We start from the raw sequence: 21,432 nt of genomic DNA on the forward strand, positions 1-21,432 counted from the left end.
GCGGGCAGGGCGGGGCCCCAACCTCCTCGTTTCTGATTGGCGGCGCTCTGCGCCAGCGCAAGGTAGTTTGGGGTGGGGCCGGGCGGGGCTTGGGTGGGTGAGTGCCGTCACGTGACGGCGACCGCAGCACTCCCTCGCTGTTCGGCGGCCGGGATGGCTAGAGCGGCGTGTGGGTGGCTCCGCACGGCTTCCGGTACCAAGGGCAGGACTTCCGGGGCGGGCGGCCCAGGCTGGAGGAGGAGTGTCCGACAGTTGGCGCGACCCGGAGGGCGGGCAGGCGGCTCATGGGGGTGCGGGCCGGCAGGGCCAGGTGAGATGGGGTCCCGGGTGGCGGGACGGGGTTGGAGGAGGTTAGGGATGGCGGGTCGGGGTGGCTGGGCATCTGGAGCCCCGGTGCAGACCGTGCTGTGCGGCCGTGTAAGTGATGGCTTTTTCTGAGCCTCAGTTTCCTCCCCTGTGCGATGGAGGCTCGAAGCCGACCGCAGTACCCGCTTCTTGGGAAGTCCGCTGGTGCGCTACGCTCTCCGCGCTCCCCTCGTTACTCTTTCATCCTTGTTAGCGCTGATTTGGGGCTCCTGCGCGGGAGGTGGCCCGGCTAGCAGGCCAGCGGGTTTGGGTTCTAATCCCAGCTCGCCCGGGCAGCCCTGGGTTTGTGTCTTTACCTCTCCCAACCCCAGTTTCCTCTGCTTAATGAAAAGCAGGCTCAGGCGTAGAGGTTCCGTCTTTCGGATTTTCATGCGTGTCTTCGGTACACAGCAGCTCAGGGGATGATTGGGAGTTCCGACGAAGTAGAGGAGGGAAAGCCCTGGGAAAGCAAGAAGACAGTCGGGAAGATCAGCACCCATCTGTTCGCCTGTTCGCTGCGTAGAGATTTAAAGTACTGATTGATGCCGGTTCCCCAGTTTGAAAGGGGAAAGTTACATTGTTATCCTGTTGGGAAACTACCGTGGCTTGCCAGGAGAGGGAAAACTTAATTTGAAATACAGTAGAAGTAGAACAGCCTCAGTCTCTCTTTCTTTCTCTCTCTCTCTCTCTCTTTCTCGGTTTTGTGTAGCCTTGGGTTTCCTGGACTGGATTTGTAGACTAGGCTATCCTCGAACTCACGGAGACCCACCTGCCTCTGCCACCCCAGTGCTGGGATGATAGGCATGTGCCACTATGCCCGGTCTAGAGTGGTCTTTTTATTTGTGGGCAGTAAATGAAAGATACTTGAGAATTGGATCATCTGTCTGCCCATCTATCTATCTATCTATCTATCTATCTATCTATCTATCTATCTATCTATCTTTCAGTCAGGGTCTTCCATGTAGCTCTGCTACCTTGGAACTCACTCCATAGACCAGGTTAGCGTTGAACTCACAGAGATCTGCCTGCCTCCCCCCTCCTCCCCAGTGCTGGGATTAAAGGCGAGTGCCGCCATGACAGACTGGCTAAATGATCTTATACGTGGTTCCCAACTCGCATCTACATGCAGCCGACATGAGGTCCGTAACCGTCCCACCCTTCACCGGTCAAGGTTTAACTTCACGCATCCTTACTGCCTGCCAAATATAGATGTAGAAACTTGAGTTTGCTCTTTCGATCCTTCTGACAGCTGTTAAATTTTTTTTGAGTGATGTTTTTTACACCGTGTTTAAGATCAGAGGACAGCTTGGTCTGGTGGCCTGTATCTACTTAGCCCCTCACTGCTGCCTCCTCATCCCCGGCACCTTTAAAACTTTCCCCATTGATGGATAGTAGACCTGTGCATGCCTTCTTGTGGCGATTAGGGAACTTGTGGGAGTCAGTTCTCTTTTTCTGCCGTGTGGGATGCAGGTTCAGGAGGTGGAACTCATGTTGTCTGAGCTGGAGGCGGGCTCCTTTGAGAAGGCTACCTTACCATTTTCTTTAAAGTCCCAGCAACGGAACCCAGGCCAGGCCATGCTAGGCAGGCGTTCTGCCACTGAGCTGCTTCCCAGCCCTGGCCTTCTTGATGTAGGATCTCTCCAGGGAACACAGCTGGCCTGGAACTCAGAATTCCAGCCCCAGCTTCCCAAGTGCTGAGATGGCAGTTCCCTGCTGCGGGGAGGGATAGCAATAAGATCGTTCTTAAGTGGCTCTAAGAGGTGAGTCCCAGAAAAGTAGAGACAAGGCCAGGGTATTTAGCCTTGGCTCTCCTCAAACTCTTGGTGCTTCTACCTCAGCCTCCCAAATGCTGGGACACCATGCTTGGGTTTAAGCCTCCTAAGGGCCTAGCATGTAGTAGCATGTAGTAGACGGTTACTCCTTGAGTTTTGGGAGCTGTTATTTTTAAAATGTTAATCTTGTCGGTCACTATTTAGAAAGTCAGTTCAGTAGATGGACTTCTAAAAGTATTGATTTGTGTGTGTGTGCGTGTGCGTGTGCGTGTGTGTGTGTGTATATGTGTGTGCTCGCGTGTGTGTGTGTGCGCGCGTGTGTATGTGTATGTGTGTGCGTGTGTGTGCGTGTGCGTGTGTGCGTGTATGTGTGCGTGTGTGTGCGCGCGCGCGTGTGCGCGCGTGTGTGTGTGTGTGTGTGCGCGTGCGCGTGTGTGTGTGCGTGTGTGTGTGCGTGCGTGTGTGTGTGTGCGTGCGTGCGCGTGCTGGTGTGCATGTGGTACATGTCTTTGGATGGCAAAGTTGGGCGTTTCACTCAGTCCTTGCTTCCCTCATGTTTTGACTCTGGGCCTCTCCCTGAACCCACAGGTCACCCATTTGGGCAGACAGGCTGGCCACTGAGCTCCAGGGATCCTTCCATGCCCAGTGCTTGGCTTTATAAAAAGTGGTGGCAGGGATTTGAATTCAGATCTTCGTGCACAGTACTGATGCGTGTACTCCCCAGCTGGGGAGATGAGCTTTTAAAAAAGGCCTTTTATGTGTACGTGTATTCTCCTGCCTGTGCATATTTTGTACCATATGCATGCCTGAGGCACTTGGAGCCCTGGGGACTGGAGTTTCAGGTGGTTTGGACCTGATGTTGAGGGCTGGGAACCCAGCTGAGCCCTGCACAGAGGCAATGTCTCAACCGCAGAGCCATGTCTCCAGGCCCTGGGAACTGAACTTCTAAAGCAGGAGAGTGAATAAGCTGAGCTCCTGGGGGTGCAGCCAGGAAGACTGAAATGGCCAGCATGACTAACTTGGGAGACCTGTGTCAACAGTGGGACCACACCAGCCGACAACCAAAATGGTGTCAGGGACTGAATTTGAGTTCAGCGGTGGCTTCGCTGCTCTGGGAATTCTCTTAGCATTAACTGAGGCCTCCAAAGATAGGCTGGTTGTGCCTGTTTCAGCAGCCCCTCAGCCCCGCTGACTACATTGGACTAACCTGTCCAAGAACAGGCTGGTTGTGCCTGAGGGGACCTAGCAGCCCCTCAGTCCCCACTGACTACACATTGGACTAACTTGCAAGTCCTGGCCAGCTGCTACTTGCTGGGTGTCCTTGGGCTTGCCGGTCTTGTTGTTGGGTTTGTTGACTCCTCTCGCTCCTCTTTCTTCTTCCCAGGCCCATCATGCAAAGCCACTAGATGTGCGAATTCTCAGTTCCTGGCATACAGTGAGCACTCCTGAGGACCTGCTCCATGGGCTTCAGAATCAGAGAGAACTTGCTTTTCAGTCTCAGAAAGGTCAGTTGCCACCTGTGACACTTGGCAAGTGACTGCCCTGCCTAATTGGGTGTCCTTTGAACTGATGAGAGGGGGTCTTAGGGGTGAGGCTGCTCTGAGGCGTCTTGGGTGATGCCCTGACCTGGTAGCTGCTTGGCACTTGCTCGGTGGCGTGTCCTCACTTTCTCAGAGCTCTCTGTTGTACTGTCAGTGTCAGATCCTGAGCTTTCTGTGTAGCTAAGGACAGATAGGCTAGACTTCTTTCTGATCGTTCTGCCTGCGCTCCCTGGTGCCGGGCCTGTGGGCTGTGGACTGGTGTATATGGTGCTAGAGGTTGAACGCAGAGCCTCAAGCATGCTGGGCGAGCACTCCCGACCGAATTACACCTTTAGCCCCACCCACCTGCTTGACATTGGGTTTTGCTCTACAGCCCAGGCTAGCCTTGAATGTGATATGTAGCTCAGGCTGGCCTCCACAGTTCTTCAACCCCTTTTAAGCAATTGCTCATGGAAGTGAGAATTGGTTTTTCATTTCTTTGGAGCTTGTTGGGTCTGGTACCCCACCTGTCTCATCCGTCTCCTCCTGGTCTGTTTCTTAGACACACTAGAGGAGCTGCTGTCTCAGGGCACTGTTGTACTAGGCCTCTGCATAACGCTTCAGTCTTTGCAGATGAGCCTTTTGCAAAGGGCTCCCACCCTTCCCAGGTTGTCCTTGTTTTCCCCAGGGCACTGACTGTGTGGTTGTTCTGTCTGTTTGCCATCTGTCACCTGCTTCTCTGGCCCCAACTGGGCTCAATGGCTTTGTCCCCCTGGCTACCCTTAAGTATCTTCTGCTACTTTGAAGGTTTTCAGGTAATCTGTTTTTTATTTGTTTGTTTGTTTGTTTGTTTGGCAAGGACCAGACCCATCCTTGCATGTGCTGGGCAAAAATTCTGTCAGTGAGCTACATCCAATTAATCTTTTGTGATTATGCAGAGCCTTATATAGCCCAGGCTGGCCTTGAACTCCTTGAAAACATGCTGTGTCAGTCTTCTGAATGATGGGATTTCAGGCACTTCCATGTCTGCTTTCTGTCTTAATGTTTGGGAGGCAGAGACATGGGGATCTCTGTTAGTTCAAGTCCAGCCTGGTCTATGGAGCAAGTTCCAGGACAGTGAGGAGTAGAAGCACCCAAAGAAACATGAGTAAAGAGAAAGGGCCTCGCTTTGTGGACTGGACTGTCCTGCCTCAGCTTCCTGAGAGGTGGGTTAGCGTGTGCTACTGGGCCTGACTCTCAGGAAGTTTCCTTTGAGCAATGAGCGGGTCCCTGTGCTGAGATTTTGGGGGCCACTATTCCAGCTAAACCTGTCTTAGTGTGAGTGATGGGAGCTTGGACTTTAGCCATTTGTGCTGGGTGCTTTTATGTCAGCCTGCTGTAGTGACATTTTTGAGAATTCTGGAGTTTGGGTTTCTTAAAAACAAAACAAAACAAAACCACAAAGAAATGTTATAAGAATGTGCTTTTGTTTCAGTCCCTGGTGTAGGGACGTGGGGCTGCTTTGGACTGTCCACAGCAGCTGACTGTGATTTGCCTTGTGCTCTGGCAGAACCGTGGTTTTGCCAGCTGCAGATGGATTCTGTGATTGAGTGACATTTGGGTTTCTGGGATCTTTTCAGAGGGTACAAGGGTACATAAATTCAAGGGCCCTGAGAGATGGGAGTCAGCGGTTGCTTGTTGGTCATTTGGGGAGGTTGGTTGCCATTTGTGGTCAAAGAAGAAACAAAAGGAAAGAAATCAGATTGAGAGATCTCCTTCTTCTCTGTGTTGGGGGAGGGATAAAGGGTGGTCGGAGAAAGGAGAACCCATAACATCATAAAGAACAGCTGCAGCTTGCCACAAGCCAGAGTCCTCTGAGAGTCGGGATTCTCAATTGAGAAAATGCTTCCTTCCATAAAACTAGCTTGTAGGCAAGTCTGTGGGCCATTTTCTCATTGATGGTTGATGTGGTAGAGTCCAGCCCACTGGGGGTTGTGCTGCGCTGGGGCATGTGGCCATGCTGTTCTAAGAAAGCTAACAGAGCGGCGAGCCATGGGGAGCAAGCTAGTAAGCAGCACCCCTCGTCTCTGCGTCAGCTCCTGCCTCCAGGTTCCCGCCTCGAGTCCCTGCCCTGACTTCCAAGATGGGCAGCCTCCCTTGTAAGCTGTAAGATGAAATGGGCCCTTTCCTCTCCCGGTGGCTTCTGGTCATGATGTTAATTGCAGCAATGGAAATCCTAACTAGGACACCATCTCTAGCACCTTCCCAGGCAGAAGTGATGGCTGTGATGGCAGCCTGTCCCAGGCTGACGTTCTACCAGCTGCTTCAGGCTATTCTTGGGTCCTGAGCCCCTAGTCCAGGAATGCTCCTCTGGCAGGCAGGCAGGCAGGCAGGCCGGCAGGCAGGCCGGCCGGCAGCACTGGGAGCCTAAGGCTCTCGGGCGGCTGATGGGCCCTCTCCCTTCTCTCTTCCAGGCTCCAAGAAGCAGGGTCAAGGCCAGGGAGACGATGGTCTCAGTGACTATGGGTGAGTCCGCTTTCCCTCAGGGTCCCTTCTGCCTGCTGCCCTTTTGGGGGCTGTGATCTGGGTTAGAGAGGTTGAGGGGGGAGGGTTGCTAACAGGCAGGAACAGCTGGATTCCGCTGAGGTGGGGGCAGGGCTGGAGCCCTGGGCAAGGCCCTCTATTCTCTTCCTGAGTTGGGCCTCCTGAGTTAAACAGGCCTGGAGAATTTGGTAAGGCCTTTGGCTGTAAGGCCTTTGGCTGCACGCCCTGCGTGGCCTGCTGGAACCTCAGTTTTTCACTTTTTAAATTTTATTTATTTTTATGTTCATTGGTGTTTGCCTGCATGCATGTCTGTGTGAGGATGCCAGATCCCCTAGAACTGGAGTTAAAGAACTGCCATACGAATGCTGGGAATTGAACTGGGGTCCTCTGGAAGAGCAGCCAGCACTCTGACCCACTGAGCCATCTCTCCAGCCCTGGCTGTGAGGTGGAGATGGTGGAGATGGACTGAAGAGATCACCACACATAGGATCCTGGACATCGTCCTTAGCAGATGTTAGGTGTTGTGCTTGTTCTGAGGCAGCTTTGTTCTTCTTTCTGAGAGACTACCACATACTAGCCCAGGTTAACCTGAGGCTTCCTGGAGCCAAGAATGACCTTGAGCTCTTACCTGCTGTCCCTGCCTCCAGGTGCTGGGATCTAGGCGCTGCCATCACCCTGGCTGCTTGCTTGCTCTTTGTCTTGGAGCAGGGGAAGGTGTTGTCCCCCATGTGGCCCGGGCTGCTTCCTTCCTGCCTTAAACCCCTGACTGCTGTGAGTCTATGCCGCCACGCCCCGATCCCTAGTTCCTGTTACACTGTCGTGGGATTGTCAAGACACAGAGATCACATGGTGGCTTAGGAAAACACTGAGATCGATTGCACATGTAGGAAAATCCATAAAACATATTTGCATGGATTCAAGAGCAACTAAAAGAAACAACTAGCAGGGCCCCGGCTTTGAGTCTACGTAAACAAACCCCTGTAATATCCATCATGTTGTGTGGCTGCCTTTATGTGGCATGATACTGAGAGCCTCCTGGGGACTAAGCTTAGCTATTGTTTTTCCTTTTCAGTGCTGTGTGGTATTTCACGTTTGTTTATGGATGCCACTGCTAAGCGATATTGCTTAGGGTTTGAGATGTATGTTGTTAAGTGGGCAAGCACTTGCCCAGGACTCACCTGTGAGGGACGTGGGGTGTGGTTCAGTCACTGTACTGTTCACTGAGAGCCTGAGGAGGTGGCTCAGAGCTAGAGCAGAGACCTTAACTGACATTCGTAAGGCGGACTCCATCCTCAGCACTGCAAACAGACAAAAGGGGATATTGCTTTGTTTGGGATAGACGTGGTGGCAGTGTATGTGAAGATTTCTCCTGGTCTTCTGTGCAGTAACCTCATCCCCTGAGTCCAAGATTCACTGTTACACACTGTGACATTTCTGAGTAGAGGCTCCATCTTTCTGTTTGTTTTTGGAGACAGTGTCTCATGGTGTAGTTCTCCCACCATTGATTGTGTATCCTAAACTGGCCTCAACCCCACTGCCGCCTCAGCCTCCTGAATGCTGGGTTAAAGGCTTCAAGGAAGCCACTGCCTATGCCCCGGTATTTCTTAATAACCACTGGTTTGTGACCACTTAACTGGTCACAGATTTGCCTTCTCTCAGTAATCCATGCCATGATAGTGTGCGTCCAGGAAGAGACTCTGCAGCTCCTTGGACACCAGGCTTCTTCTGCAGGGCCTTTGTAGGCGGTACCTGCTGTGGTCCAGCACAGCGAGGCAGGAGGATCCCGAGGTTGTGGATAGTCTTAGCTTTCTGCTGACTTCAAAGCAAACCTGGGACCCATGAGACCTTGTCTCTTTTTGAGACAGCCTTTCTCTGGGTAGCCCTGGCTATCTTGGAACTGGATATGTAGACCAGGCTGGCCCCAAGCTCACAGAGATGTACCTGCCTCTGCCTCCCAAGGTATGTGCCACCATGCCCACTGAGACCCATCTAAAAAAGAGTCAGGGAAGCGGCTGGAATTTAGCTGTGTAGCAGAGTGCTTGCCTAGCACGCACACGGCTCCATCCCCAGGACCATATGAACTGAGCGTGTGGCAGCACGTACCTAATTCCAGCTCTGGGGTGCGGAGGCAGGAGGATCAGGAGTTCAGCGTCATCCTCAGATACATAGTGAGTTTGAAGCCAGGCCTGGGCTCTACTGGACCTTGTCTTAAAAACAAAACAGAATAAAACAAAAACCCAAAAAACATGTAAAGCTGTCTACACTCAGCTCATGCAGTGACCCAGTGACATGGTGCTGGTAGAACTGAAACATCAGCCCAGCCTAAGGCGTCTCAGGTACTAGGGACAGGACTGGACCTGTGCCCAGGAAGTACTTGTAGATGTACAGATAAGGGAAGTGAGGCTCTGAGTGTTGACTTGCCCAAAGTCTTGTATGGAGGAAATGGCAGAGTCAGGGTTGAACCCAGTCAAGCTGCCTGATAACGAATGAGTGTGTGCCTCTCCCTGAGCTTGGCTGCTCCCTGCTAAGGCCCATGGGCTGGCTCCTGGACCTGGGCTCCCCACTGGGCCAGGTGCTGAGGGCTCTCAGGCCAAGTACTGGGGCATCAGGACAGGGGAGTCTTAAGAGAACAAGGTCACACAGCACTGGGAACTTGGGAGCATCGTGCCTGGCCTGTTACCAACCTCTCGGGTCCCAAGCAGGGACTCAGCGCCTTCGGCCCCCAGGTGGTCGGGATCTCATTCACTGAGAGCTGAGAGCTCACAGTGGGGGGCAGGCACGTGCTGGCTTTTCCTTGGTGGAAGCCACTACTGCTGCGGTTTGCCGTGAACGACTGTCCATCTAACCCCCAGCCACTTCCGAGTGGATCCAGTTCTTCAAGGAAGCCGGCATTCCCCCAGGACCTGCTGTTAATTACGCTGTGATGTTTGTGGATAATCGGTGAGAAGGCTGCTGGGACAGGGTAAGCAGGGCGGGGGGGGGGGCTTGCCGGATGGACCTTACCGCCCTGCCCCTGCAGGATCCAGAAGAGCATGCTGCTAGATCTCAATAAGGACATCATGAACGAGCTGGGCGTGACCGTAGTGGGTGACGTCATTGCCATCCTCAAGCATGCCAAGGTGGTACACCGCCAGGTGGGTGCCCGTCCAAGCCTCTGGCTTCCGGGAAGTGTGGGGCGGGAGGCACTGTGAGGCAGTCCGCCTGGCGGCCCCAGAAGGTTTGGCTCTTTGCTCTGTGACATCGGGTGTGTGCCCGACTTCTCTGAGCCTTCTTTTCTTTGTGTTCCCTATGCAGTGAAGCAAACGAATATTGTGTTTCTTTTCCCATTTTTACACGTGTGTGGTATGCATGCATGGGCACGTGTGGGTGGCACATGCTCATGTGTATGTGTGTGTGGGGCCCATGGTTGATGTTGGGAATTCTCTTCAGTCGCTCTTGCACCTTATGCACTGAGGCAAGACCTCTCAGTCAAACGCAGCGCTTTCTGACGTGGCTGCCAGGTGCCTGAGCTCGTGGAAACGTCTAGAGAAGGTCTTGAACTCGTCCTCCTTCAGGACCTTGCAAAGCACTTTCTCAAGTAAGAGGCATCAGTCAGCTGGAGAGACAGTGAGCAAAACATTGTTTTTTCTTCTTTGTTTTTTTCCTTTAAGATTTTTAGATTGAGAATTAAAATATGCATTGGCTGGATGCCTGGGCATATATGTGTGGAGGTCAGAAGACAACTTGCTGAGTCGGTTCTCTCTTCCCACTGTCTGCGTCCCAAGGTTCAGCTCAGATGTCCGGGGGCATCATGTGTCTTTACCTGCTGAGCTATCTGGCCAGCCCAGGGGGCTTTCTTTAGCCCAGAGCAGAACAGTACAGAGTTGGAGAGATGGCACAGAGGTTAAGAGTGCTTGCTGCTCTTCCAGAGGACCCACGTTCAGTTCCCAGCAGTGTTGGGAAGCTCACACCTGCGTGTGGGTGCACACAGATACACACACACTTAAAAATGAGCTAAAAAACAAAAACAACAAAGGAAACAAAAGTCTGGAGCAGAGCACCTCCGTGTGTCCTGCAGTCGCGTTCTGACCCTCCTGGCTGCTGCTCACCTCTCTAGGTCTCCTGTTCTGTGCTAACCCCGCTACCTCTTATTTCCAGGACGTATGCAAAGCCGCCACGGAGTCGGTACCCTGCGGCCCCAGCCCCCTCCAGGGTGAGCTTCGCCGTGGAGCCTCTAGTGGTGAGTTGGGTCGTTGTATCCTGTCGCTGAAAGCACATTTAGCCATCCATCTACCTTGTAGTTTGCAGAGGTGGAAGCAGCCATTGAGGGACCGTTTAAGCTAGACAGGGAGTGACTGTCTGTCTCGCTGTTTCTCATTCACAGTAGTAATGCTTTTTATAATTAGTGTGTGTGTGTGCCTGTGTGCCCGCGCGCGCATGTGTGTTGTCTCATTAGACAAAGTGTCTGCGGAAGACTATCCTGTGGGACTTGGTTTTCTCCTTCCATCATGTACCATGTAGATCTGGGGGAATCAAACTCTGGTCATCAGGCTTGGCTGGAAGCACCTTTATCTGCTAAGTCATCTTGCTGGCACCTCTGTCTGTCTGTCTGTCTAGACAAAGGTTTGTATTGCTCAGGCCAGCCTTGAAGTCACTATGCTCCTGCCTTAGCATCTTGCTGCTGGGATCACCTGGTTTCTTTCTTGGTGGTGCTGGGGACGGAGCCCAGAGCCGGTGCAGGCTGGTGCAGGCTGGTGTGCGCTCAGCCCTTCCACCAGCCACACCTTTGCCCGTATACCTTAGCTCTGTCACACTTCACTTTCTTCTTTTTTGGTTTTTCAAGACAGGGTTTCTCTGTGTAGTCCTCTCTCTCTAGAGATTAGCTGGTCTCAAACTCTCGGCGATCCACCTGCCTCTGCCTTCTGAGTGCTGGGATTAGTCGGCATTGTACCATCACAGCTATCCAGCCATCTTTCTGACATGTCCAGGACCCACCCCCTGCTGGCAGTGGGACTTCCACAGTGGGGGCCCGTTCACATCAGTTACCAGCCAAGAACTGCTCCCACGGACGGGTCTGCAGGCCAGTCCACTGGAGGCATTCCCCAACTTCCCCGACGCCTCCAGTTCTTGTAAGATGCCAAAAGAGTAACCGTAGGTTTACGTGCATTTGTTCTGTGTGCTCTTCTCTGGGGAGCACCGTGTGTCGCGGTGCAATGGTCTTAAATGACAACACGTGCAGGTCAGTTCTCTTCCTCCACGTGGGCCTGGGGACCAGGACCTGGACCCACTCTGCTGTCTTTCCTCCCTGCATTCCTGTTTAAGGACACCTTGTTCACTCCATGCTGTTGTGTCATTTGCTGAGCTCCCAGCCGGCCACACCGTGATTCAGTCCAGACAAAGCTTGTAAGCCACACGGTCTCCAGGAAGCCTGTCCGTGCAGTGCGGCGTGACACACACCTGAGTCCCGGGCGGGCGGCATTTAAGGCTGCACAGTTAGCAAGAAACACCAAAAAGAGGCCAGATTCTACATTCCTAGTGCTAAGTAGACCATGGAAGGACGCTTAAGGGCCGGATACCGGAAGGCCACAGGATCTGTCTGACGTCGGTTGGGACCATCTGTAGAGTGGCGTGTGCAGATATGAACAGCCGCAGAAGCGCCGCGCGCTGGCATAAGCTGCAGTGAATTGTAGCGGCTAGACGGTCTGTACGCACGGACTCTGAGAGCCCGGGCCCCAGAGGGCGGCCCGAGTGTAGAAACGGGCTGGGGTGGGCCTCAGCGGGCCGAGTGCTTGCCTGGCATGCATGAGGCCTTGGACTCCAGTCCCCGTTCCAAACAAACAAAACACCTCTAATCTCAGCACCCAGGAAGCCATAGCAGGAGGATTCGGAGTTCAAAATAGGGGCTGGAGAGATGGCTCAGTGGTTAAGAGCACTCTGTTCTTCCAAGAAGCTGAGGTCAAGTCCTAGCACCCGTATCAAGTAGTTCACAAACCCCTGTAACTCCAGCTCCAGGGGATCTGATGCCCTCAGGCCTCTAGAGGCGTGGGTATACATGTGGAATACACACGTGAACACACACACAAATAAAAATAAATAAAGTTATTAAAAAAAGATGTTCAGAGTAATGAGTTTGAAGTCAGCCAGAATACATGAGATCCTATTTCAAAAAGAAAAAAAAAAAAGAAGGCTGATGAGTTGACTCAGTGGGCAAAGCTGTTGATAGGCAGACAGGCAACCCGAGTTGCCTAAAACTCACCAAGGTAAAAGGAAAGAGCTGACATCGACTGTTTGTCCTCTGACCTCCACATACGCACTGTGGTACGTGAGCCCCTCCCACATAATAAAAATTAATCAAGAAGTGCACACCTGTGATCCCAGCACTCACGAGGCAGAGGCAGGCGGAGCTCTGTGAGTTCTAGGCCAGCCTGGTCTACAGAGCGAGTCCAGGACAGCCAGGGCTGCACAATGAGATCCTGTTTCAGGAAAAAAAATTATATATCTATATGTATATATACATACACATACATACACGTAATATACAATATAACATGACATTATATATGTTTAAGTATCTATAGATCACGAAGACAAGCAGTTAGGGAGATGGCTCGGTGGGTGAAGTGTTTTCCAAGTAAGCTTGAGGACTTGGGATCCTCCACACTGAAACACTCAAAGAGCACAGCTCTGACCCCAGGTTAGGTGGGAGATAGGAGAGCCTGGACGCTCACAGGCCAGCTGCTGGCTGTATGTAGTTGCAAATGGAAGGACCCTATCTCAGACCAGGTAGAAGGCAAGGACACACATCTGAGGTCATCCTCTGATGACATTCGTGAGCAGGGGTGGGACTTGTCTGTAATCACACGTGAATGGACACACAGATAAACTTTTGACCATGGATCGACTGGTCATTGTGCTCTAAGCCAGCTCGGCAGCTCTCTGCAGTCCCTGGCATCTAGGTTGAAGGAAGGCTTCATTTACATATCTGATTACTGGCTGGATGCCAGCTGGGGTAATAGAGGGGACTAGGTGCCTTTCATTGTGCAGCGGGCTAGCTTAGGCATGTTCCGACAGTGGGAGTTACAGGGTTCCTAAAAACAGCAGGAGGGGGCAGGCCCCCTCACCAGGGCCTCTGGAGTCTGCTTTTGTAAGATCTGCTCTGGTGCCGCCGGACAAAGCAAAGTTGCAAGGCTGAGCTTAACTGTCAGTGCTGGCAGGACATGCCCAAAGGTGTTGATTCACGGGAGGTTGTAGAAATCAGGCTTCGGGTCTCTAACCAGCACACAACATGGATACAGAGAAGGGTTTGAGCATAGTGGCTTTGCTGGCTGGGGTGTCCTCAGCTCTGGAGTGTGTGCTCGGCCTGTGAGGCCCCGAGCCTTGGCACTAAGCCATTACAGGCTCTGCTGAACGGCATTCAGTGTAGGACAGCTGAGAGACAAGCATGGCTGTCCTCCCAGAGGCCCCTCTTCTCCTTTCCCACTCACTCTCCTTTCAAGGCATCCACAGCCCTGGCTTCCAACAGCAGACATGAGTTTTGCCAGTTTTTCAAGTGCCTGTCGATAACACTTTCAGACTTTTATGGATGCCTTTTTCTTGCCTGCCTGCCTGCCTTCCTTCCAAGACCGGGTTCTCACTATATTGGTATAGCCCTGACTAGCTTAAAATTCATATACAAGCTAGCTCTGAATTTATAGAGTTCCACCTCCTACTGCCTCCTGAGTGCTAGGATTAAAAGCATATTTTATCATGCCTGGCGTAAATGCCTTTTTTATATAATTTTAAGTAACTTTGAAAAATAAAGCCAAAGCTGTGCATGATGGCTCATGTATATAATTCTAACACTCAAGAGGCTGAGGCAGGAGAATTGCTGTGAGTTAGCCAGCCTGGGTTATGCTGTGAGTTCCATCCCAGCCCAGCATGAGACTAGGTCTTTAAAAGAGAATCCTGTCAAGCAGGGATGTGAACTGTGGATCAAAATATACCATGATAGCAAAGTAAAGGGATCCTCATTGCACGGGAAGTTAGAGAGTCGGACATGGTGAGCTTGGTTTCTGGGAAGGTGACACTAACTTCCATATTCCTACGCATTCCCATCAGGAGGACAGAGCAGCCCCAGGCTACAGCAGTTGTTTTTTCTCCACTCAGTCCCGTGCTGGCCTCACCACGCTGGCCCCGATACTGTTGGCTGGAGCACTCACTCCTAGGCTCTCCTTCCATCCTCACTTTCATTCCCAGTCCCCTCTCCAGGGTAGCCACAGCACAATTGGACTCACTTTCTTCCTCCTACAGCCGCTTCTCGAATGATCACCAACAGCCTGAACCATGACTCTCCACCACACACTCCCCCACGGCGCTCAGACACCGGTACCTCCAAGATCTCTGTCACCGTGTCCAACAAGATGGCAGCAAAGAATGCCAAGTCTACTGGTGAGGGCACCTGGGCAGGGGTTGGGCAGAGTTGCAGGGGAAGGTGTGTGTTTGTGTGCGTTAAAATTACTTGTTGAGTGTACTGGCACACACTTATAATACCAGCCCTAAGGAGACTGAGGCAGGAGGATTGCTGTGAGTTTGTACCAAGCCTGGGCTGCAAGCATAAGTCCATGTCTCATAAAAATAAAAAGACTCAGGAACTGGACTTTAGCTCAGTGGTAGAGTACTTGCCTAGCATGCATGAAACCCTGGGTTCAATCCCCACTACAAAAGTTTATAAACATAGAAGCAGGTAAATGTAAAAGGCTAGGCAGGATGGAAGAATGGCAGGATGGCATTCAGTAAGCAGCGGCAGAGGGACCATCAGAATTCAAGGTTGGCGCGGTCTCAATGAGAGTTCCAGGCTCGCTAGAGTCACAGCAAAGCAAAAAGGAGAAGCAGGAAGCTAACAGCCGGGAATAGCTGAGACACTGGGGACCCTGAGGTGAGGGACTGGCGCGTCCTCCTCCTGACACTGGGACAGCTCTTTCTCGGCTGAAGCATATCGTAGGTGTGCTAGAGTATGCTCTTAATCCTACTAGTGGATGGCTGAGGCAGGAGAATGACAAGTTTCATACCAGCCTGGGCTGTTTAATTAGAGCCTGCATATCTTCAAGACAGGGTTTCTCTGTGTAGCCTTGGCTGTCTTGGACTCACTTTGTGGACCAGTCTGGGCTCCAACTCACAGAGATCCACCTGCCTCTGTCTCCCAGGCCCGACGCTAGACCCTGTCTTAAAAAAAAAAAAAAGTATAATTTAGGGTTGGCAACATGGCCCCGTGAGTAAATGCTTTTGCTGCCATCCTTGATGACCTTAGTTCAGCCCCTGGAATTCCCATGGTAAAGGGAGAGGGCCACGTGTGTACACATACATTAATACATACATGTATAATGTTTTCCTTATTATAGTATGTGAATAGTATGTGTGTTTTGTTTGCATGCATGTCTGTATCACAAGGATGCCTGGTGCCAGCAGAAGGCACAGGATATCTGATCCCCTGGAACTGGACTTACAGATGGTTGTGAGCTGCCATGTGGGTGCTGGGAATTGAACCCAGGTCCTCTGGAAGAACTCTCTAACCCCTGAACCATCTTTCCAGCCCCAATCCATATATTTTTTTAAAGTATAATTTAATACCGCACAGTGCCTAAATGGTAATATGGAGCTTGATTACTTGTTAAAAAGTGAGTGCACAAAAAGAAAAGGCAAAAGCGCTGTTGTGAAAGCGCCACAGTGGGGTTTGAGGAGCTGCCTTCCCCAGAGGGTTCCACATTCCAGCCATTGGAGCAGGGTGTGGTGCTCCTCGGAGGGTCTGGGGAGTTACCACTGCTTTTGATTCCCAAGCGCATGGTGTGGGCTCTAGGGGCTAAAGCAGGAAGATTTTGAGTTGAGCCCAGCGTGGGCTCCGTCGTGAGACCTTGTCTCAGAAGAGGATAGAGACAGGCAGACTGTCTTGCCCATAGCTCGGCGTTCCTCCCTCCAGCCTCAGAGCGCCCGTGCTGTAGGGAGCTGACCCTGTGTCTCCTCAGCAGCGCTGGCGCACAGGGAAGAGGAGAGCCTGGCTGTCCCCACCAAGCGGCGGCGGGTCACAGCTGAGATGGAGGGAAAGTACATCATCCACATGCCCAAGGGGACCACACCTCGGACCCGCAAGATCCTGGAGCAGCAGGCTGCCAAAGGTATAGGCTGTGTGGCTGAAGGCAGGGCAAGAGCTCGTTGCCACTGGCGGTCCTGCCGAGAGGGGGCTCAGAGGGGAGCCGCTGAGAGGACACTTGGCAAAGGAAGCAGTGCCCACAGAGGAAAAAGCCTCTCCCCTCTTCTTTGCCGGCATTCAGTTCATGAAGCTGGGCTTCCGCTGCCTCATATTCTCCTTTGTCCCTGTAGGACAGAGACAAAAAGACAGTTATGGCTGGCCTGGAAAGCAAGTGACCGTACTGGCTAAGGCAGGACCACAGCAGGCACCACGAAGTCAGAGGCAAAGCCAGAGCTTGTCCCAGTGCGGTTGAGGTGGTGGCCTCATGGTAGTGAGGACTCGTCACATTTGTGACGTTCTGCCAGGTGCCTGCAATTGACATGAAAGAACAGGAGGAGGTCAAGAAGAAGCACCTTCCCTTCCACGGCAACAGAGACAGTGAATTTTAGGGATCAGTTTTTATTGATTGTTTTAGTTAGGGTTACGGTTGATATGATGAAGTACCCTAATTACAAGCTGGGTGGTGAGGAAAAGGTTTCTTTGGCTAACACTTCCACATCTGGAGGAAGTCAGGACAGGAACTCAGACGAGTCAGGAACTGGAGGCAGAAGCTGATGCAGAGGCCGTGGAGGGGTGCTGCCTACTGGCTTGCCCCCATGGCTTGCTCAGCCTGCTCTCCTAGGGGATCCAGGACCAGCAGCCTGGTAGTGGTGGTATCTATCAATCATTAAGAACCATCAAGAAAATGATCATTGAAAGCATATAAAATAATCACCGAGAGTGTCGGGTGTGGTGGTGCACGCCTGTAATCCTAGCGCTCGGGGCAGAGTTCCAGGCCAGCCTGGTCTATGAAGAAGTCCAAGATAGCCAAAGCTAACATTAAAAAAGTGCTTTGGGGGCTGGAGAGATAGCTCAGTGGTTAAGAGCACTGTCTGCTCTTCCAAAGGACCCAGGTTCAATTCCCAGCACTCAAATGGCAGCTCATAACTGTCTGCAATGCTGATTCCAAGGGATCTGACACCTTCACACTAATGCACATAAAATAAAATTAAATAGCCTGTATTATGGAGGCATTTTCTTTTTCTTCCTGTCTGTTTTTTTTTTTTTTTGAGACGGTTTCTCTGTGTAGCCCTGGCTGTCCTGGACTTGCTGTGTAGACCAGGCTGGCCTTGCGCTCACGGAGATCCTCCTGCCTCTGCCTCCCCAGTGCTGGGACCACAGGCCCCGCCCCCGCCCGGCTTTGCAGGCGTTTTCTTGAGTGAAGCTCCCTCCCCTCAGGTGACTTTAGCTGTGTCACGTTGACATAAGACCAGCCGCACATCAGTCTCTCCCAGCTGTGACACTCATCCTGTGTCTGTGGGAAGATCAAAATGAGTCGAAAGTCGAGGTGCAGACCCCGAGCCAAGCATGGTCTGCCCTGCTGGGACAGAGCTCCCGGTGTGCGGTCAGCCTAGGTATGGTGCCGCCATGTTTCACGGTGTCCTGTCTCCCAGGTCTCCACAGAACCTCCGTGTTTGATCGCCTTGGCGCGGAGACCAGAGCAGACACGACGACGGGAACCAAGGTGAGTGGGCCTGTGGGCGCTGGTGCTGCCGCGGCTTCCGGTGGCCATGCCTGCGCTGTCCTCCCATCCTTTGAACCTGTCTTCTCTTTGGCTGAGGTGGGTTTCCTGTTTGCCCTTTGTCTTTCCTCAGCTGATCTCTAGCGTCAGTATGTCTGGCTGCTGGATTTCTTTCTGTCATCTTCTGCTTCCGTGTCCCAACTAGTCTCAGGGTCTTCTACCCCAGCAACTCCTGTGGCGATCCCCCAGCTCAGGGTGCCTGCCACCTGCATTCCACTTGGCCGAATGCATTCCGGGTGTCGCTGTCTGTCCAGCTCTTCCACCTCGGCTGGGTGCATGGATAGGGTCCACACTGCCGCCGTTGGCCCTCACTGCCCTGTCCCCGCAGTTACAGGCATGCTGCGCATGAAGAGGATGCTTTTCTGTTTCTTTTTCTTTTGTGACAGAGTCTCATATAGTTCAGGCTGTCGAGCCATGTGGCCAAGGATGACTTTGAGCTCCTGATCCTCCTGCCTCTACTTTCCAAGTGCTCAGATGTGGGCACGCACTGCCACAGCTGGCTTCTTCAGGACTGGGTGTTTTGGGCCAGTCTCATGCAGCTCAGGCTGGCCTAGAACTCACGAGCTTCTGCCGCAATGTCACGCCACCTATGCTTCTAGGGTTGTTTTTTACTGTGCCAACAACAAAACCTATTCTTACTGCTGTGATCAGCAGTTCCCTAGGCCCCTGGCATGGCGTGGTGTCAGGAGAAGACCACAGAGCTCACCCTGACTGGCTGTGTGGCTTTGGCTTGTCAGTTTAGCCCTTTGTACCTCGGTTCCTGAGTTTGTATAGTGCCCATCCATAGGGTGGCTGTGGGATATCAGCAAGGGGCTGGGGCTTGTGGGGCATAGCAGCCCTTTTTAGGTGCCACCCACACTGGACATGGTGGCCTCCACTGAGCTTCATGCTCTCGCCAGGGTGGGACCACTGTCTCTCTCTCACCTCCCAGAATCTTTCCGTGATGATGATGGTAACACTTAGGAGTTGCCATCTGGAGGTCCAGTCACTAGAGGGCTTTCAATGAGTTCCCAGGGACTGTGACTGTCTCAGGCCTAGTGCAAGCTTTTTTCTTAGCTCTCATTTTGGAGGGCCCGCCGTTGGAGTTAGATCTCAGAGGCAGTCCCTGGCGTCTCTGAGAAGACATGATGGTGTCTGATTCGATTTTCCCTGCCTCCTGCCTCCAGCATGCTACTGTCATATGATGGCCCACACATGTCATCCCAGCACTCCGGAGACTGAGGCAGGAGGATCTCAAGTTTGAGACCGACCTGTGCTATGTAATGATCCCTGTTTCAAAAAGTCAAGGAAAAGAAACTTGAGGAAGACATGCTGTCCTTCATAGAACACGGCTGGCTGTTGAACTGACAGAGCTAGTGGAGTTGTTTCTGGTGCTTCCTTTCCTCCGTTGCGCTCTGACTCCAGGAGGGCGCGGCCAGGGTTGTCCTGACCAGCGTGGTTTCCCCCAGCACTGCGCATTCTGGGATGAGGTGCAGGGCTGAGAACAGGGTCTGAGGTGCATAAGCTACGTGCTAACTAAATGACCGGGTAAGGGGCTGGAGTGTGGCCGGTGGTCCAGCGCCTTCTGGCTACCTGTAAGGCACTGGATTCTATGAGAGGCGCGACCCGAGAAACAGCTAGCATGACCTGGGGCGTCTTCCTAATGCTTACCCTGCCCTCGGCAGTGCATTCCTGTTTCTCTGTCTTCATTAGGGCCACTGCCATTCAGCTCCCAGGGCTCCTGTGTCCTGTGCCCTTCCTAAGGAACCTTCCTGAGCCCCTGGCATAGTCAGGTCTTCCTCTGGCCTTCCTAGCGTCTGGTCCCCTCGTTAGTGCTGTCATCATTACATAGGATGTCACTGAACTGCCAGCTGACTTCTTCGAGGCCGGCACAGAGCAGGCAGCATGCTGAGTGACGAAATGACCCACTGTCTTTTCTCTGGCCTCTACAGCCCACGGGAGTTTTCAGCCGCTTAGGGGCCACCCCAGAGATGGATGAGGATCTGGCCTGGGACAGTGACAATGACAGCAGCAGCTCTGTCTTGCAGTATGCTGGGGTCCTGAAGAAGTTAGGACGGGACCCAGCCAAGGCCAGTCCCCAGCCAGCACTGACTGTCAAAGCCAAGGCCACAAGCTCTGCAAGCACAACAGCCACCACTCCAAAGCTGCGGCGCCTGGCACCTCCCTCTCGCCCTGGGCTGGAGAAGAAGTCGGAGTCCCTGCCCAAAGTCAGCGTCCTTCAGAGACTGGGCAAGGCTGCCATTGTGTCTGAGGCACAGGACAGCCAGGTCACAAGCACCAAGAGTAAGTCCTCAGCTGAGGTCAAGTTCGCCATTAGGAGGACTCTGGTAGGGCCCCGGGGGAACAGCTCCAGCGAGAGCCTTGGTGCCCAGATGGACCATGCAGGCACTGTGAGCGTGTTCAAAAGACTGGGCCGAAGGACCTTCTAGCCGCACACGGGTGGGGTGCAGCACGGAAGGGCAGGCAGGCGGGCTCCTGCTTCCATCCCTTCCAGCCTTTCTCGAAGGCTCGCCTGTCCTCCCTCCCAGCCCTAGATGACACAAGGCTTGGCTCTCTCTGGCATTCATGCTGGTTCCAGGCACTTGGGGACACAGGCAGTTTTCCTGGTCTTCGATGTTCCTGTGGCCTGATCTTGCCTGCTCTGGGACTCTCCTCCTTTCCTGCCTTCTGTCCTCTGTGCACTAACTGTGGCCTTGGCAGATTCCCCTTTTCTACCTCTCCCCAAAGCCAGGTGCCCTGCCCTTTTCGTGTAGTCCACTCCCTTCAGCAGCACCTGCTGCCTGGTGCCCTCTTGTCCTGGCTGCCCCACCACAGAGCTGTGTCTGGAGGGAGCCCTTCCCCCACCTGTGACACCCCTCCCTCGGCCGCCCCTCCCCCACCTGCTGTGGCATCTCCTCTCTTCACTCTTTTCACTTCTCTTCTGTTTTCTGTCCCTGTGGCAAGGCCCGACCGTCCGCTGCATCCTGTCCGACCCTCCTGCACCCCTGGCCTCCCAGCGGCCCCCTCGTCGACGGTGGCGTCGAGCCTGTAAAGACTGTTAGCTGCTTCCAGTCCCAGGCTGGAGGGACCCCCCAGACCTCGGCCTGCAACTGGGGCACCTCCGTTTCCCTACCCTGGCCGTCTTTTTCTTTGGTGGGTGGTGGGCAGCAGACATGGGGAAGGGAAGGGGTGCTGAGGAAAGGTGACAGCTATTTTAATATATTTTTGTGACTTGCAAACTGTTTCCTTCCCCCTCCTTCAGTGGGAGTCACAGCTCTTCTTCACACCAGCGCGGTGGGGTGGCGGGCACTGGAGATGGGCTAAGGTAAAGGGAGTAATGGTGACAGTGTTCAGAGGAAGCCGTTCCCTCCCCTACACGCTGAAGTGGTCTGTCCCCGTGGCCTCCCCATCGATTTCACCGTTCTGCCTGTGCGTCGCAGAGGTAGAATCTCATTCTGGAGCTCTAGTTCGCCTGGAACTTGATATGTAGACCAGGCTGGCCTTGAACTCTCAAGAGACCAGCGTGCCTCT

The 21,432-nt window shown here is 53.1% G+C and overlaps 1 protein-coding gene across 4 annotated transcripts; it reads left to right on the forward strand.

Annotated features, from left to right (window-relative positions):
- The first annotated feature begins 153 nt into the window (after window positions 1-153).
- Window positions 154-21,140, forward strand: C14H19orf47 (chromosome 14 C19orf47 homolog). Of its 4 annotated transcripts, none has more exons than XM_021650614.2 (11): window positions 154-310; window positions 3,502-3,622; window positions 6,091-6,142; window positions 9,013-9,100; window positions 9,180-9,294; window positions 10,298-10,379; window positions 14,429-14,566; window positions 16,138-16,287; window positions 17,795-17,865; window positions 19,854-20,205; window positions 20,866-21,140. In XM_021650614.2, exons 2-11 carry the CDS (start codon window positions 3,578-3,580, stop codon window positions 20,961-20,963), a joined length of 1,191 nt encoding a protein of 396 aa, XP_021506289.1. In that variant the 5' UTR covers window positions 154-310; window positions 3,502-3,577; the 3' UTR covers window positions 20,964-21,140. The 4 variants fall into 4 exon arrangements, with proteins under 4 accessions (XP_021506289.1, XP_021506286.1, XP_021506290.1 ...); XM_021650615.2 differs by having other exon boundaries at window positions 155-310; window positions 16,141-16,287; XM_021650611.2 differs by having other exon boundaries at window positions 19,854-21,140.
- The last annotated feature ends 292 nt before the right edge of the window (window positions 21,141-21,432 follow it).

The sequence above is a fragment of the Meriones unguiculatus genome, chromosome 14 (assembly GCF_030254825.1).
Source record: "Meriones unguiculatus strain TT.TT164.6M chromosome 14, Bangor_MerUng_6.1, whole genome shotgun sequence".
Classification (NCBI taxonomy): Eukaryota; Metazoa; Chordata; class Mammalia; order Rodentia; family Muridae; genus Meriones; species Meriones unguiculatus.

Bases quoted from the DNA above. Each gene is read 5' to 3' on its own strand.
- C14H19orf47 (XM_021650611.2), top strand. From the start codon at position 3,578: ATGGGCTTCAGAATCAGAGAGAACTTGCTTTTCAGTCTCAGAAAG. The intron at 9,295-10,297 runs GTGGGTGCCCGT...TCTTATTTCCAG, and splicing joins CCAAGGTGGTACACCGCCAG to GACGTATGCAAAGCCGCCAC. The intron at 17,866-19,853 runs GTGAGTGGGCCT...TGGCCTCTACAG, and splicing joins ACACGACGACGGGAACCAAG to CCCACGGGAGTTTTCAGCCG.